At 40.3% G+C, this 18,144-nt stretch overlaps 2 protein-coding genes and 1 long non-coding RNA gene across 6 annotated transcripts in view; 2 read left to right on the top strand and 1 right to left on the bottom strand.

Moving 5' to 3' along the window:
* The window catches only part of PRXL2C (peroxiredoxin like 2C), a 26,540-nt gene extending 12,148 nt beyond the window's left edge, over positions 1–14,392 (top strand). Inside the window, exon 5 of the mRNA XM_064490100.1 lies at positions 13,828–14,392. Coding sequence (XP_064346170.1) covers positions 13,828–13,964 — 137 coding nt within the window. The 3' untranslated portion in view covers positions 13,965–14,392. The remainder of the gene's footprint in view (positions 1–13,827) is intronic.
* The window catches only part of LOC135322239 (uncharacterized), a 23,432-nt gene extending 6,081 nt beyond the window's left edge, over positions 1–17,351 (bottom strand). The window contains exon 1 of the long non-coding RNA XR_010382562.1: positions 17,257–17,351. This is a non-coding gene — a long non-coding RNA (uncharacterized LOC135322239). The remainder of the gene's footprint in view (positions 1–17,256) is intronic.
* Positions 16,552–18,144, top strand: part of CDC14B (cell division cycle 14B) — a 96,688-nt gene continuing 95,095 nt past the window's right edge. For 2 of the 4 annotated variants that reach the window (XM_064490099.1, XM_064490095.1), the window contains exon 1: positions 16,690–16,885. In XM_064490099.1, the coding sequence (XP_064346169.1) occupies positions 16,726–16,885 (160 nt within the window). In that variant the 5' untranslated portion in view covers positions 16,690–16,725. Of the gene's footprint in view, positions 16,886–18,144 lie in introns of all 4 variants that reach the window. The other 2 variants (XM_031447215.2, XM_064490097.1) reach the window with 2 other exon arrangements.

Here is an 18,144-nt window from a genome sequence, read left to right on the forward strand (position 1 = left end):
TTTTTAAAATAGTCTGAGTAGAATATTATAGTTCCCTTCATACAGAAATAATTGTTAGTCAATTAGTATTTCAAGAAATTATGTAATTATTGTGTCTTTTTTTAATCTCAAATGTTCTGGTTTGGACCATAAATTATATGGTCATCTTGTTGATCATCTTCATTGATGAATAAAGCAAGTAAAGTAAATAAAATAGTAATTAAGGATCAAAATTAGTTGGTGGGGGTAACTCAAGTGGTAGAGCAAATGCTTAGCATGCACAAGGTCCTGGGTTCAATCCCCAGGACTGCTATTAAAATAAATAAGTAAGTAAAAAACCTGATTACCTCCCCCCTCCAAATAAAAATGTTTTTTAAAAAGATAAAGAGTAGTTGAACAATAGACATAAGCTTGATATAATGAACAAATCAGAACAATAATTAAAAACATATCCTCAAGAATATAAAACATTAACCATATATTATCCCTTAAACTAAATCTCAATAAATTTCAGACCCACGTTCGTACAGACCACATTTTCTTACCACACTGCAGTTTCACTGTCTGATTACTGCTAATATTGGACATTACAACAGAGTTCTAGCCAGTGCAAAACCACAATAAAACAAACAAAAAGTATAAGAATTAGAAAAGAATGGAAACTTACTTGTCACATATGCCATAACTGTCTACATAGAAAACCAAAAAGAAGCTAGAGACAAATTCTTAGAATTAATAACATAAGTTGCTGAATATATCAATATTCAAAATTCAACTGCATTTCTACATACCCTTAATAAATAGAAAACCTAATTTAAAAATCTTTTATAAGAGGAATAAAACTTAAGAGAAACCCAGGAATAAATCTGACGTGTTAAACTTGAGAAAATCATACAACTTTACTAAAGAAATATTTATAAGACCTGATAAATGTAGATATATATTGATAAAGACAAATTCTCATTATCTTAAAAATGTTAGTTGTTCCCAAATTGACCTAACAGAATTCTTACAGAATTGTTCGTGGAACATGAAATGTTGTTTCTAAAATTTACGTAGAAGGGGAGGGTATAGCTCATGCTTAGGATGCATGAGGTCCTGGGTTCAATCCCCAGCACCTCCTCTAAAAATAAGTAAGTGAACCTAATTAGCTCCCCCACCCCCTAAAAAAAAAATTTTATTAAATTTATATAGAAGAGCAAAAAGTCAAGAAAAGTTAAAACATTCCTGAAGCACAAGAGGCATGAAGTTCTATGTGATGTCAAAATGCAGAATACAGCCATAGTAATTAAGATGGCGTAGAATTGACAAGATACAGATACACACAGAATAGAGAGCCCAGGAACCAACATACACATATGTAGACACTTGATACATGACCAAGTCCATGCTGCAGATAACTGGATAAAGGATAGAGTATTAATAAATAAATCGTGCTGGGATATTTGATTACCATAGCATAAGATAAATGCCCTAGTGCAATATTTGTGAGCCACTGTTTTTTCAAATGACTATTATTTCCAGCTAAATCTAATTCTCTTTCATAGAGATTCCTAATTCACACCAAACACACAAACCCGACAAGAATTAAAGGCCTAATGGTGGAAAACAAAATGTTTCTATGTTTATTTCCTGTAGGAGAATGTGTTTTTGAAATTCGGGTAGGAAAGAAATCTTTTAATAAGATTTTAAAGAAAGCATGCTAAAATCATAAAGATTGAGACCTTCAATCAAATAAAAATCTTCTCATTCATCAATGGACAGCAAAAAAAAAACAAAGAAAAGAAATTGGGAACAGATATATGCCATGCATTTGACAACAAAAAATGGTTAACATCAAGAATACATCAGAATGTCTACAGATCAATTTTTAAACAAGATAAACAACGTAATAGAAAAGAGATCAACAGTGCACAAGTTCATCCTCCCTTATGACACCAGGGGGGTCCCAAAACATACTGAGGTTGGATAATTTGTTAAAAAGACAGGATTCACTGAAAGCTGTTCTATTCACAGTTAGTATACCATAGGGAAAGGGTTAAAATCAATAGGACTTAAAAATCTTTAAAATATTAAAATAAGCCAAGGCAAAAAGCACGTAGGGTGGAGTCTGGGAAAGTACCAAATGCAGAACTTCCAGTTGCCCTCTCCCCTTGGACTCAGGACAGGGTTACTTTCCTGGCATTGATGAGTGACCATATGCATGGGTACCACTAACCAGGAAAGCTCGTGCAAGCCGGTATCCAGAGTCTTTACTGGGGCTCCATGGTCAACGCCCACATGGCTGGCCTCAGTCTACAGCCCCTTTGGAGGTTAAGCTGATACCACATGACTCAAAACTTCTACTATAAGTTGCATTTTTAAAAATTGAATAAATTTGACATATAACATTGTGTAAATTTAAGGTGTACAAATGTGTTACTTTGACACATATATATTATAATATGGTTGCAGTTGTAGCAACATTTATCATATTACATATTATAGACAGTACAGTACTGTTATCTATATTCCTTATACTGTGTATTAGATCTCAATTGCTTATTTACCACTTGTTGCACGTTTGTACCTTTAGACAATATCAATCTTATCCCCCCACCTCTCATGCCCTGGTAATCTCAATTTATTCTTGGTTTTCTTTTATTTTTTAATGAGTTTGACTATTTTAGATTCCACATCCAAGAGATATACAGTACTTGTCTTTCTCTGTCTGACTTATTCTCAGTTAGCACAATGTGCTCAAGGTCCATTCGTGTTGTCACAGATGGCAGGATAACCTCCTTTCTCATGACTGAGTAATATTCCATTGTGTGTATGTATGTGTGTATGTGTATCTTTCTTATCCATTCATTGGTTGTTGGGCACTTAGGTTGTTTTCACATTTTAGCAATTGTGAATAATGCTGCATATATCTCTTCAAAATCCTGTTTTAATTTCCTTTGGGGATTTACCCAGAAGTGGAATTACTGGATTGCATGGTAGATCTATTTTTAATTTTTCATTTCCCATAGTGGTTTGGCCATAAATTACATTGCTAATCATATCATGAGTCTATCTGGTATGACCCAAGGCTCCCAGGCAAACAAAAACACTCCTATCAGGCATCCCAAGGGCTTAGAGATTATCTCTAAGAAGTTGAGAGAGCAAAGGCCAGACCTCTATGTGGGAAAGACCATGTTCTTTACTATACAACCACCAACTCATAGGGAAAAAAACCTTCGAAAAGTATATTGAACCTCACTAGCCATCAAGGACTTGCAAATTAAAACTACTATGAGATACTATTTTATACTCCTGAAATTTGTCCAAATATAAAAAGTATGAGAATAACAAGCATTGGGAGTATAGAGCCATGGGTACCCTCGTACACCGACAGTGAGAGCATAAATTGGAGAAACAATTTGCAGAACAATCTGGCAATATCTAGTAAAATTAAAAACATGTACAGCGCTAAACCAGCTGAAATGCACAAGAATGTCTATAGCAACATTGTTTGTTCATAGCTGTGAGTTGGAGACATCCCAAATGTCCATCACCAGGAAAATGGATCAATTAATTGTGGTATAAAGTTTCAAATAGTATACGTTGCTTAAGGATACCTATGTATGTATTACAGTTTTAAAAAAATGCAAGGCAATGATAAATAGCAAATTAAAGATAATAAATATACTTGGGGGGATGATGGTGGACATGAAGATGAAGGCTATGGGGGGCTATGTCTGAGTTGGTAACATTTCATTTCTTAAGGGAGTAGTGGGTATGTGGGTGGCTGTTGTCTCATTCTTTATACCTTTTGTTTCTGTTTTTATTGAAGTACAGTCAGTTTACAGTGTTGTGTCAATTTCTGGTGTACAGCACAATGCTTCAGTCATACATGCACATACATATATTTGCTTTCATATGCTTTTTCATTATAGGTTACTATAAGATATTGAATATAGTTCCCTGTGCTGTACAGTATAAACTTGCTGTTTTTCTATTTTATATATAGTAGTTAGTGTCTGCAACTCTCGAACTCCCAATTTATCCCTTCCCACTCCCTTTCCCCCTTGGTAACCGTAAGTTTGTTTACTATGTCTGCGAGTCTGTTTCTGTTTTGTAGATGAGTTCATTAGTGTCCTCTTTTTTCTTTTTTCCTTTTTAGATTCCACATATGAGTGATATCATATGGTATTTTTCTTTCTCTTTCTGGCTTACTTCACTTAGAATGACGATCTCCAGGTGCATCCGTGTTGTTGCAAGTGGCCCCTTTTGTATTCTTAAATGGTGTGTAGTACTTTTGAAAATTAAATATATGTGTCTGCGTGTGTGTGTATGTATATATATACACATACATGTTTATACATACACATATATATATTTAAAAAATATGATCATGGCTGTTTTGAAGATGTATTAATTGGTTTATGCCTTACATTATTACCCAATAATTGCCTTTATAGCCTATGCTCTGTTGTTTTTCTTTTTAACTTTTTTTTGCGGGTAGGTAATTAGGTTCACTTATTTCCTTATTTATTTTAATGGAGGCACTGGGGATTGAACCCAGGACCTCGTGCATGGTGAGCGCACGCTCTACCACTGAGCTGTACCCTACCCCTATTGGCTATGCTTTGCAGGAGACAGTAGTCATCAATTTTACCTTTATACATGAGAAGTGGAAAAATACTTTCTACACCTTTAGAACATGTAGGTTTATTAAGTTCTATTTTTTTTTTTAAGCTCTAATTTCAGTTCCTACCTAGAACCATAATACAGGGGTGTCTTGTTTGGGCTTTGTGCTGTGGTTCTGCCTTACGGGTGATATGGTCTGATAATCAAGGGAAAGATGTTTTTGAGTTCCAATTATGTGCTAGGTATTGTGGGAGATTTGAGGGGCAAATAAAGCAGAATTTCTGCCTTTAATCATTCAAAACATATTTAGGGAGGGCAGGCAGAATCTCAGGATAACCAACAAAACAGAATATTAAATAAATAGCTCTCTACAGGGTGCAGTAAACCTCACAGAGGTTTGAAGAAGGACTTGCAGGGGAATTCAGGAGACTAAACTGCTCGATGAAGGTCTGTACGTGAATTTTTAAAAGCGGCTCACAAAGCCTACAGTGTAATTAGCTTTATTCATCATGATGAAGTATTTGATCAAAGCGCCTTTGGAAGTAAAGCTTGTTTTTAGAAAATTATTTTAAATATTATGCCAATCTTCTTACAATGCCATTTTTTAAAAATAGGTAGCACTCAGAATATTTTAAAGGCTCCTTTAGAAATAATTCCAGCCCTGTTCCTGAACTTCACTGAGAGCAGCCTATAATCACTGACATTTCCAGACTCTGACTCCTAAGGACTTAAAATGTCATATGTGAAATGTATATACTGACTTGATGTAAATAAAAATCAGCTTCGTATTTCCACGCAACATGCATACATCCCTTATAAGCACAACATTCATCTTTCTTTCTGCTTAAACCAGTGTGCTTTCCTCTCTAAACTGAGAGCTCAAATTTTGATGTTTTGTTGCTTGTGTCTATACTGGCAAGTATGAGGGCCTCCTGTGAATTAATTCTGTTTGCCATACAAGAGGAAAAATGGAGCAAAAGAAAATGCTTTAAAAAAAATGTTTTGGATACATTTTTCCAAGAAGACATACAGATGGCCACCAGGTACATGAAAAGATGGTCGACATCAGTAATCATCAGGGAAATGCAAATCCAAATGAGATAATCACCTCTCACCTGTTAGAATGGCTAGTATCAAAAATGACAGGAAATAACAAATGCTGGTGAGGATGTGAAGAAAAGAGAACACTTGTGCACTGTTGGTGGGAAGGTAAACTGGTGCAGCCACTATGGATACACTATAGAGGTTCCTCAAAAAATTCAAAATAGAACTACCATAAGATTTAGCTATTCCACTTCTGGGTATTTATCTGAAGGAAACAAAAATACTATCTTGAAAAGATTTATCTGTACCCCCATATTCATTGCAGCATTATATACAGTAGCCAAGACATGGAAACAACCTAAGTGTGTCTGTCAATGGATGAATGGATAAAGGTGGGGTGAATATATATACACATATACACACACATACATATAAAATAGAATATTACTCAGCCATTAAGAAGAATGAAATCTTGCAATTTGCAACAATATGGATGGAACTTGAAGGCACTATGCTAAGTGAAATAACTCAGACAGACAGATACAGTCTGTCTCGCTCATACATGGCATCTAAAAACAAAACAAAACAAACTAACAAAAAATGAGCTCATGGATGTAGAAAACAGATTGTTGGCTGCCTGAGGTAGGGCTGGAGGGGTGGGGAATGGGCAAAATGAATGAAGGGGTTCAAAAGGTACAAATTACTAGTTAGAAAGTAAATAAATCATGGAGATGTAATGTGCAGCATAGTGACTATAGTTAATAATAACTGTGTTGCACATTTGAATACAGTTATTCAAATATAGATCTTGAAGGTTCTCATCACAAGAAAAAATTTTATAACTATGTATGGTGACGAATGTTAACTAGACTTGTGATCATTTCACAACATATACAGATACTGAATCATATGTTGTACACTTGAAAGTAGTATAATGTTATGTCAATTCCATCTCAGAAATGTATTCAAAACTGATCCATGTATGTTTTGGGATGAGGATAATAAAATACAGTACCACAGACATTCTGGTAGAGAGACCTCTGACCACAGATAAACAATTTAAGCATCTTCCTGCCACTTTTTCAGGGAGAAAAATGTAGTCAGTTCTTAATGTTGAGAAATTATTCTAACATTGATTTACAAGCAGCGGGCTACAATGTAATCACATATATCTTTGTTAAAAATTATAAAAGTCATTCCGTTTGCAAATTTTTTTATGTCATTTTGTTTTAAGATATAAAAGTGAACCACACACAGCGTATATAACCTACATATACTTCCATGTACATAGACTAAATCTGAAACATAAAAAAAAAAAAATGGAAAACATTTACCTATAGGAAAGCAACTAGGTGATTCAGGGACCCCTTTGGGACAAAGATTCTTTACTATGTATTGCTTTGCACTTTCTGAATTTTGATCTATATGGATATATTATCTATTTAATAAATAAATTGTTATTTTTATAAGTAATAGTAATCTAAATTATCATTGCACTATAACCTCTACATTATTTGATACTAATTGGTTATAGAAGATTCAGTACCACAAAGAACCTCACTGCTCAGTGATTCCAGTTCTCAAGTTAGCTTGAACAGTATTATTTTTTTATTTCCCACATACAAAGCACAGAGGCCCAGTTACACCAGTAATCTGGCAAATGTACATTAAAAAGAGATGCCTTCTTTCTACCCCGTGAGAGGAGTTACAGAGGAAGTGCTGGGGGGCAGGGGGATGGGACTCTGAGGTGGTCAGAAAAGACCACACATCACTTAGGACTTGAATTGTGGTGGAAAAGAGTGGGAAATGGCCACACAGAAAAGTAGTGGTAAGATCATCGAGCAAGAGGGCACAGCATAGACAAGAGAAAGGGTTTGGAGGAGCAGGGCACTCTGGGGACTCCACGTGACTGCGCACAGGAGGGCGTGACAGATCACAGGAGAGGAGTTAGCAGAGGAGGGCAGGGCTGGGTCACAGAGGCCTTGTATACGTCTAAAGACCATTACCCCATGAAGGAAACTGGGCCTTCCTGGAAGCATGGTTGTTGCCAGGGCCAGGGCAGGGAAAGGACAATTTAAACGTGGAACTCCTTGTGCCAGAACAGAAGAAAGCACTCAAAAACTGATGGGGACAAGTCAGAAGGACACAGAAGCTTGTAGGAGGGCCACCCACTTGTCAAATCTCAGACGATTTGAGTCTCTATTTTTTGGGGGTGTGGGGGGCGGTGATTAGGTTTATTCCTTTATTTGACCAGAGGTACTGGGCAATCCAGGACCTCGTGCATGCTAAGCACCTCTCTACCACTGAGGTATACCCTCTCCCCTGGGACAATTTGAGATCAAAATACATAATGCCAGTAAGGGATTATAAGGCATCGCAGAAAACAAGAACTCACAAACCCATAATCCATACATCCGCCCACCTACATGCATACATAAATACGTATACACACATAAAAGGGAGAGAAAAGAAAGCTCTTCTTTTCCACAGAATGCCAATGAATGAATGTAGGACATAATGAGAAAATCACCAGTCTGCACCAGCACAGTAACAACTCATTAACAAATCATTGCGTGGAAGTTCATGGTCTTAAAGTAGCTCCCCACAAATCGTTTATTAATTACAAAGAGAAAAATTGCACCGTTAAAGTGGAAGAATCTGACAGGTAATACCTGAATGAGCCTAGTGATCAAAGTTCATGAATTACCCAGATTGGGACAAACTGACATCCTGGGCCTCCTAATCGGACACGTCGAGGATGCACCATTGAAGCAGAGAGCTCCTGCAAAAATGTGCACCCTGATGTTAAGCCTTAGGGAAAGAACTGCTTCCTGGGTCCGGGAAAAGAGTGTTATATATGACACTGTTAGGGCAACTGGTGAATTGTGAAGATGGACTAAATATTCAATGACATTGTAGGAATGTTAAGTTTCCTGAATTTGACAATGACGTTGTGGTCATGTAAGAAAACGTTCCTGTTCTTAGGAGATACAGCCATGATGTCTGCAACTTACTCTCAGATGGCTCAGATATTAAGCTTTTCCCCCTAAATTAACTTTTCCATAGGTATGAATTAAAAAAAATTAAAAAACCCCAATCCTTAGGATGTACACCTTAAACATATACAGTACTGTATGTCAACTATATGTCACCAACACTGGAAGAAAAAAGGACAAAAAATAAAGATGACTGTCATAGAAATGTGTACGATAGTCCAAAAAAGAAACTCAAGACCTTTCCTACACAAGGCAAGGAGCTGTTAGAACATTTTAATTGAGAATATGATACAATTAGATTTGCTGTTTTGGAAGTTTTCTGGGGAGCAGAGCAGAACATAGCCCAGGACAAGTCCGATCCCCAAACTTGTCACTTGGACTCTCTAAATACATTTTAATGTTATTTTGACAGCTAGACTTAAGTCAGAAGCATACGTTTTTAAACATAATTTTTAGTAGTACACAAGCTACAAGAATGAACACATCAAATGTGAAAATATAATTGCTTTTCTTTCAATACTGTTAAATGAAATTCACCTTCACAAATAATAATCAGAAACTGATTGCCTATATTATGGATCATTTCAGACTTCTGTTTTTATCTTTTGCATAGCCCCTAACTTTGGTTAAAACAGTTCACTGCTCACTTGAATCTGTATTTAAAAATGGAAAGAGGACATGAAGGGTGAATCCAGCTTAATCTGCCCATCTGTGCTCTGGTATCGTTGAAGAGGAAAAAAATTATAAATAATGAAAACCTTCCCCCATGTAAGAATTTAAAACTACAGTTCTGTGCATTTGACTCATTACTGCTTCCCTACTCCGATGGGAAAGTGTGTGCGAGTGGAGAACCGAGACTGGGCTAGGATTCCCTCCTGGATGGGAAAATTTGTAACAAAAAGAGAGAAAAATCATCCAATGTATTAACATCGGTAGCTAGTTTTCTTTGAAAGCTGGAAGAATCTTCGCGGGGAATTTCCTTCCCAGCCACAACAGGAGATAAAGAATAAATTGCTTTTACACTTCTACAAGTCGAGAAGTGACTTGAAATTGATGCCTTTAATTTACTTCTAACTGTGTGGATAAGGGCAGAGTCAGACAAGGATGTCTTTCTTGTCTTCTAACAATTGGAAAGAAAAATGTGTGTAGTAAACTGAAGTAGGCTATTAGCTACATCAGATTGCCTGATTATCTTTCCTGATTACCAGCTTCTCGAGCTCTGTCCTGCCATCACCAAGCCCCAGTGGGAGGAGGCCTGCTGGATTTAGCCCAGCAGCTGGGGACAAAGGCAGGGACAACGTGGTTCTGCAGCAAATTTTGCAGAGTCCAGGAGAGAACAGCTAAGTCCCGCCTGAATGAAAGGACCAAGACTCCAGGCAACAGAGATCTTTCAACTCAGAGTAAGAGAGCAGGAGGGAAGGTTCAGAGGCCGAGGTGTGGTGCCAAAGGGGTGTCAGAGACGATGGAGAGGAGCTGGCAGGGACAAGGGAAGAGGGGGGCAAGGGCTGGAAGGGCAAGGTGGGCGGTCTGCATAAAGGCCTGCCACAGGGAACCATGCTCACATTTGCATGGATGGTATTTTTAAAAGGTCCATTGATACCTATAAGGAAAAAGAATATGAAAACAAATATATGTATGACTGAAATGTTACGCTGTACACATTGAATTGACACAACATAAACTGACTACACTTCAATTAAAACATAAATAAATAAAAAAGAATAAAAATAATATTCCTCCCCCCCCAAAAAAAAAACCAAACAAAAAACAAATGTCACCAGTTGTCCTAAACATGTCATTTACAGCTGGCGAGCATATGCAGTGTAGTTGGTTGGTATGCCTCTTAAGATTCTTTTGATTCACTGCAGATCCCCTCACTCAGCTGTCCCCAGTTCTTTTCTGACATTTGCTTGTTGAAGAAACAGTTTTTAGAAAGCCCCACATTCAGGATTTGTTAGACTGTTTCCCTGTATAGGTGGTTTAACTTGCTTCTCTACCCGCTATATTTCCTGTAAACAGAAATCAGATCTCAAGGCTTGATTAGATTCAGGGTAAACATTTTTGGCTCCAGTACTTTATTGGTGATGGTGTTGGTCCAGAGGCACATCACCTCTTTCTGGCTCACTCTTCAGAGGCCACATTGAACATCTGGTTTAAGGTGGTGATAGCTGTATTAGAAAGAATATTTTTGGAAAAGAAAAACAGTAAGGAGGAACTAATCCTACTGGACACCAAACCATACTACAAAGCTACGGTGATCTAAACAGCGTGCACAGACACAGAAATAGATAAAAGAGCAATAAAAAAGAATAGAGACTAGAATCAGGCCACGGTGTATGTGAGAACTATTCATATAAAAGGGTAGCAATTCAAATCACTGGGGAAAAGACGGGCTATATAATAAAAAATGCTGGGGAAAAAAAAAGATGCCTCTTTATCCTGTATCCTCCAAATAAAGTCCAGGTGGATTAAAAGGCTAAATATAATAACATCTCTAAAAAATAGAGGGAAACAAAGAATACATTTTTAAAAGAGACTAATGCTGTTAATTTATTTGATATCTATTTCCAGTCAAAACAATTTTATTCTGTTTTATTTGACTATTCACTCTGTGACGTATGTATGTATATGTATTTGAAATATAGTCAGTTACAAGGTGTCAATTTCTGGTGTACAGCATGTTTCAGTCATATGCATACCTATATCTATTCGTTTTCATATTCTTTTTCAAAGAATATTTTTTTTTAAACGTGGGCTTGGTACAAACAAGATACAACATCCAGAAGCCTTAAAAAGTTGGTAAAATTGATTTGACGGTAAAACAGGAAACTGCTGTAGCAATCTGAATAGCGTAATGTGACAAAGAACAGATAAGTAATATCAGCAGAGGTTGAAGGGCTGCTATCCATAATATATAAATAGTCCCTCAATCTAAAAGAAAATGAAAACGAATAGAGAAATGAGCCAAGGGCATAAATGATAAGAAATTCTTAGAACATATACTGTAAACATCTCATGAGGCCTTTGTAATACGCTTAGTTTCACTAGTGATTACGGAAGTGCCATGAAAATAACAGATACCATTTTTTATTCTCAAACTTAAAAATATGGATTATATCCAGTGATGTCAGGGTGTGGGTGGAGGGAAACAGGAACCCCAAAATACTGTTGGTATCTATGCAAATGTTAAAAGTGAATACCCTCTGAGCCAGAAATTCCATCTCCTGTGGATAGACATATGTTAGGATAGTCATTGCCGAATTGTTTGTAATAGCACCCCCCCCCACACACACACACAACACAAGCTAAGTGTCCATCTATAGGAAAGTAAATGCACGGAAAACACACAAGGGAAATCAATGCGGCCATTAGAGTGGCTCAAACTGGCCACAAGGACTGACAAAATTTTCAAAATGCAGTGTTGAGTGAAAAAATAAGTTCACAGAACACTATGCACAGTATGGACCGATTTATTTTTTTTAAAATCTTTCAAATTTAATATAGCCTGTTAGGGTGGTTACCTATGAGGGTAGGATTGGGTGTGAAGGAGAACTTCCTTTAATATTTCTTTTTTTTCCTTTAGAAACGTTTTTGTTTTGGGTTTTTTTATTTTGAGGGGGAGGTAATTACATTGTTTGTTTGTTTATAATGGAGGTACTGGGGATTGAACCCAGGACCTTATGCATGCTAAGCACACACTCTACCATTGAGCTATACCCTGCCCTCTCATATTTCTGCTTTTCATTTAAATTAAAAAAAAACATACAGTCACATGTTCATGCCTTATTTGGTCATATGCAATAAAGCCAAAGAGAAAGACAAATTCCTTATGAAAAAAATCTTTGAGGTAAAAAGTCACTATTACAAAATAAGACTTAGATTTAAGAAGCTAATAATGAGCATGTATGTTCTTTCAGTCTTGGTAGAAGCGTTCAGCCAAGGAGAGTGTCATTTCCCATTCTTTCCAGATTACTAAATTCTACTCTAGTGACGTACTGAATACCTAACAGCAATGTCAAAGGCACGCCAACATTTTTCAAAAAATAATGTGAAAGAAGGAGTTTGGCACTGCTCGCTCAGTCCCCTAGGCCTCTTTGGTTTTGGGGTAGAAGCATCCTCAGTCATTCACGATCACAAGACAAAATAACCAGAATCCTTCTCACTCTCTCCCCCACCTCCACCTGACATTCCATTATTATTAACTATTATTATTATTATTGTTATTATTAGGGAAGAAGTGTACATAACCAACCAAAAAATCCAAATTAACAATCCGGAATATTGTTTTAAAAATCGACAATGTTAGGGTCAGGTCTGAAGTTCAAAAAAAATTAATCAAAACTTACAACATTAGACACAACATTGTAAACTGACTATAACTCGATAAAATAAAAAAAATAAAGTTAGGCAAGAATGAACTAAACCTCCCCCCCCAAAAAAAAACCCCTAAACTTAACAACATTTACATAACTATAGAGGTTATTCAATTTCAGAAAACTGCCTACAGAGAAAGATCCCTTCAAACTCTGTTCTCAACTTACGACGAGTGGTGCTAAATCCAAGGAAGAGCCATGGGTGTTTCAAACCAAAGCCACTGCAGGACCTGGGATAACTATCTGGACCTGTCAAATAAGGGATTTTTTGCTATAAAATAAGAACAATACCATCAAACAGGGCATTTGTGTGAAGCTCTGAGCACTGGTTCCAGCATGTGGTGATAGCTCAACACGTGTATTCATTTTCTTCCGTATTTGCAGTTTTAAGAGATTTTCAGTCTCAGGGTCAGGAACATGGGGGGATTTCAGATTAACCCTGATTACCAGGATAGCCAATGAAGTAAAACCAACCTGTCTTAAATAAGCTAGTGAAGATTTTAGTGTGTGTCCGCTTTCCCATGTGCCTGCTACCTAAACCCTCTAGGTTTTATGGAAATTTGACCTTAAACAAATTATTTACCTCCACATAATTAAAGCTGTAATTCACTGATTCTGAAATTTATCATATCTTTTGAAGTTTTAACATCATTTATCTACCTACCAGTTTCTACTAACATTAGGGTAAGGCTTAAATTTTTCAGGATATGAATGATCTAAAATAAACATATAAGAAAATATTCCATAATTGTTTTCCTTTCAGGGTGAATTTACCTCGGAGAAAGGACAATTTTAGAGAACTCCTTCCTCCCTTTCCTTTTTAGCTTTTCACTGTGCTGCTCACGATGCTGAAGATAACAATCTGATGCAGCTGTTCTCCAAGCTCCAACAGCTCAAGGAAAGACCAACGGAGCCCTGGAGAATACGTGGGTTCTGGCCCCAGCACTGCCACTGCCACTGATGAGGGTCTCCATGTCCTCACTGTGAAAGGTCCTCACTACCAAATAGCATGGTAAGATGCTTTCAAGCTCTAAAATGCTACGATCAGTGGTCAATCTGAACAACAAACTAGCCAACCTACCAAGCAAACTAAACTGCATTTCCTGTAGCCAGATTGTCAAGCTCAGAGGTCAGCTTATCGAACAGTGGGAAAAGTAATTCTGCTTAAGAGCAGTGCCACACACAAAACAAGTATCAGTAAGAAATAGTACTTTTCTGTCACTATCCAAACATGACCTAAAACCAAAACACAAATAAGGTTTTAAACTTCAGTGTGTACTTAGCTTATGTTCTTCCTCTTCCCAAGAATGGAAGCTATTTCTGCACAATTTCAAAGTGTAATCCATATCTTCTCCCCTAATGACACATTAAACTAACAAAACAATCAAACTTGTGTGTTTGTAAAATGTGAAAATGCTTAAACAGTATAATTATCTGTATTTATAACACTTTTGTGCTTTTAGTGAAATCATATGCATTTTGATGGAATTTCAAGCCCACACTCTGTATTTGAAGGTGAGAGAAAACAAACTGATATGTGAACTTGGCATGTTAGCCTTAGTTTGACATTTAGATAAGTCAGTATCAAATAAACAGAATGTCACGGGGTACTTGAATTTCTTTCATTTAGACAGCCAAGTGGACAACTCCCACTAAAATCTATTCAAAACAAGCCCTACTCAGTGTTAACTAGAATTATTATGGCGATCATTTTGCAATACATACAGATATCAAATCACTATGTTGCATACTTGAAATTAATATAATGTTATAGGTCAATTACACCTCAGTGTAACAGAACAAAAAACAAGACCTACTCTTGTGAAATCCCAGTGTGGGAAATGGCTGCCTTTCCATCTCTGACCCTCTAGTCCAACGTGAAAGGCCTCCTCTTCTAGGTCAGAACAGGGGACCCAGGACGGGAAGGTTTCTACTTATCTAGACTCATTTGCACAAAACTCACAGCCTCCCAAGTCTATTGCTTCTTTGCTGCCCTTACAGACAACACGTAGAGCATTTTTAATTTCAGGTCTTCACTGATTTCCTTATGGGAAACAGTGGAAGAGTGAATATGATTACTAAGCTTCGGGTTTCTAGTTCCGGGCTGTTCAAATGCCACCTCCACATAGATCCTCTTTCCCCCCAGCCCATTCCTCCTTAATTAGCAGTGCTTAAGGTAAAGGCCTTCAACAATAGAAGCCAAATAGCCCCTCCGGGAGGTACTCCATCAAAATTTGCATTTCTGAGAGGCTTCCTGGGGGACTGACTCAAATTCTTCTTTCACTTCTAGAGGCTGGCAGTAATTGCAGAACTACAGGGTAAAAAGTTAAAATGCTGGTGAAAAATTAGGACTAGCTTGCAAGATACATACTTTTGGGGTATGAAATCTGAAGACTGCCCTCCAGTCTTAATCTTTTCTATGCTACCACGGAAATTTGCCTTTAGGCCTTCCAAAATGACAGTTTTGGTTAAGTTCTAGAAAGATCAGGCATTATTTTAATCCAGTAGGAAAAAAAGGGGGGATATGATTATATAGTTTGCAAGCTAAAAGTTAAAGGATTAAATTCGCCACTTGCTCGATGCTTCAATAACTGGACCTGTCGGTATCTTAGGTAGGAAAAATAAAGCAGCTAGTTTATAAAATTGCTGAGTCAATTTGGGTACTGATTGCGAAATGACGAACTTTGAGGTGCAAACCGTTACGGTATGTCGTGTTTCCGTGATAGTTTTATCGACTCCTTAAGAAGCCCTTGCTTGGTCTGACTCCAGGGCATAGGGCGATAAAAAATGCGTAGCTGATTCACATAGTTTGTAACTTCTGAACTCAACTCTATCTTAAGACTGTCTAAGAGCGGACAATTTAATAGATCCATACCCTTTACAAGCCAGCAAGCCATAGAAAGAGTCCCTTCCACTTGGCGCAATTACACGGAAAACAAATGAACACTTAAAAAAATATACATGCCAAAGAACTGGAGTTAAGTTACTGGGCTAGAGTTGTGTAAAGCTTTGGTAACTCACTAAAGGAAGTTGGGAACTCCGGAAACACAGAAGAAACAGAAAAGTTGGGGGACTGGCGGAGGGTCGCGAGCACACTTTTTATCTTTGATTGGCGGAATCACTCAGACTTTTCTTTATGGCGTCACCGGCTACCTGCCTGTAGAAAGGCCCCGTGTCCGTGACGTCACGCCTCACTGACCAATGAAAGGCCTCAGTCTGCGGGCCCCGAGGAGGGTTGTGGGCCCTTTTTTGTGAATGAAGCTCCACGGAACAGCCCTCCTGGGGTCCCCGGGAGCCGCGGCCCGCTGTGCTCGGGCGCCTCGGCAGCAGCGTCCGCGGCCGCGGTGGGCCCGCGCCGTTACCCCGGGCAGCCCCAGCCGCCGGCGGCAGCACCGGCGCCTCGGCTGCGCCAGCGGGCTGCGGGCACCTGGGGGCGGGCTGGGGGGCGCGGGCAGCGGCAGGAGGCGCTGTAGCCAGGGCTGCGGCGCGGGTCCCCAGGCGGCCGCAGGAGGAAGCGGGGCAGGCGCGGTGGGCCCGGCCCCTCCTCCGGCTCCTGCGCGGCCACCCCCCGCCGGGCTCCGCCAGCGCGCGCCGTCGCCGCCGCAGCGCCGCTCCGCGCCCGCCGCCCCGAGCGCCCGCGCGCGGGGCTGGCGGGGGCTTCGGCGGGCCAGCGGGCGCGCGGGGCCATGGTCGTGGCCCCCTGACGGGCCGCGGCCGCCTCCATGAAGCGGAAGAGCGAGCGGCGGCCGAGCTGGGCCGCCGCGCCCCCCTGCTCGCGGCGGTGCTCGCTGTCCTCGCCGGGAGTGAAGAAGAGCCGCAGCTCCACGTCGCAGGAACTGCACCACCTGGACCGGCGGGACGACCTGTACCTGGACATCACCGGTGAGCCGGCGAGCGAGCGTATGGCGGGGCTCCGGGACACGCGGCACCCGGCGCGGGGGTCCTAGCCCACCCACCCAGGCGCAGAGGCGCCTCCCGGGCCCGGCTGACACGCCTCCACCCCCAACCCCCATAACAGCCCCAGCCGGCCACACCCCCCTTCAGGAGCCGGGCTTTCTGGGAGCGTCCCCCTACCCCGAGTTTCCATCTGCGTTTGTCGCGAGCTGTAACTTTATCCATTTTGTACCCTCCTACCCCGGCAAGATGGCCCGAGGGTCACCTTTCTAAATTGCTGGCGTCAGCTCGGCGCCTCGGGCTTTTCCTAGATTCAAGGTGATACCGCCTCCCGCGTTGCAAGCTCAGTTGGCCCTTACCGGAGTCTGAGCCTCCGAGTCACCCCCAGAGGATTCCCCGAGCGCGCTGAACACGCCGGCTCGGGAGCTGCCCTGTTTGTTTGGCGTCTGCCAAACCTCCGCTGCTCTGTGGGAAATGGAGTCCCTCCCACCCGGGGCGGCGTTCCCGGCCGCGCACGGGAGCCAGGTCCTTGCCCTGGCCCTCGCTGCCCTCGCGCCGTCCCCAGCGCGCGCACGAGCACACCCCAGCCCTCATCGGCTGAGTCCCCTGCCGAGCTTCAGCAAGGAATGTGTCACGTTGATGGCTTTTGAACCAGTTAGCATGCTGACTGCGGAGAGTTGTCACTTTTGAGAAATCGCAGGTAGAAAAGCAGCCGTTTGATAGCTGCTCGATTACTACTGCTGACTCTGCAGTTCTCGAAGATTTAATAAATCCAATTTGGGAGCTGTCGGGGTTCCCAGGATTGACACCGAAGCGTGTGAAGGCATTAAATGTGATGATGTATTGGAAACGCTTTGTAAACAGTCTACAGTTTTGAGGGATTTTTGCAGCCTGTTTCCTGTGTTGCGGAGTGTGTAAACCTCGGTGTGTGGGATTTTCATAAACTGTTCCCCGCCCTTAGCCTTTGATAAACCAGGTGAGCTGGAGTGGTCAGGACATGAATTTAGGAAGTGTTCAGACGAACACAAATTTAGTAGAAATTATTTTCTAGGTTGATGGACAGTTGGACACTAGGGTCCATTTTACAGAGAGCTGAGTGGAGCAGAAGGTTTCTTGGCGTTGAGTGGATGCCAACGGAGGAGGGAGGCAGGCAGGCAGGGGTTGCCTTAAGTACCTGTCTCCGGCTGGCACCTGCCTGGGTCCATCGTGGCACGTGGCGCTGTAGGAGGTGCAGCCAGCCATCTGCT

This window comes from Camelus dromedarius, chromosome 10, assembly GCF_036321535.1.
Source record: "Camelus dromedarius isolate mCamDro1 chromosome 10, mCamDro1.pat, whole genome shotgun sequence".
NCBI lineage: Eukaryota > Metazoa > Chordata > Mammalia > Artiodactyla > Camelidae > Camelus > Camelus dromedarius.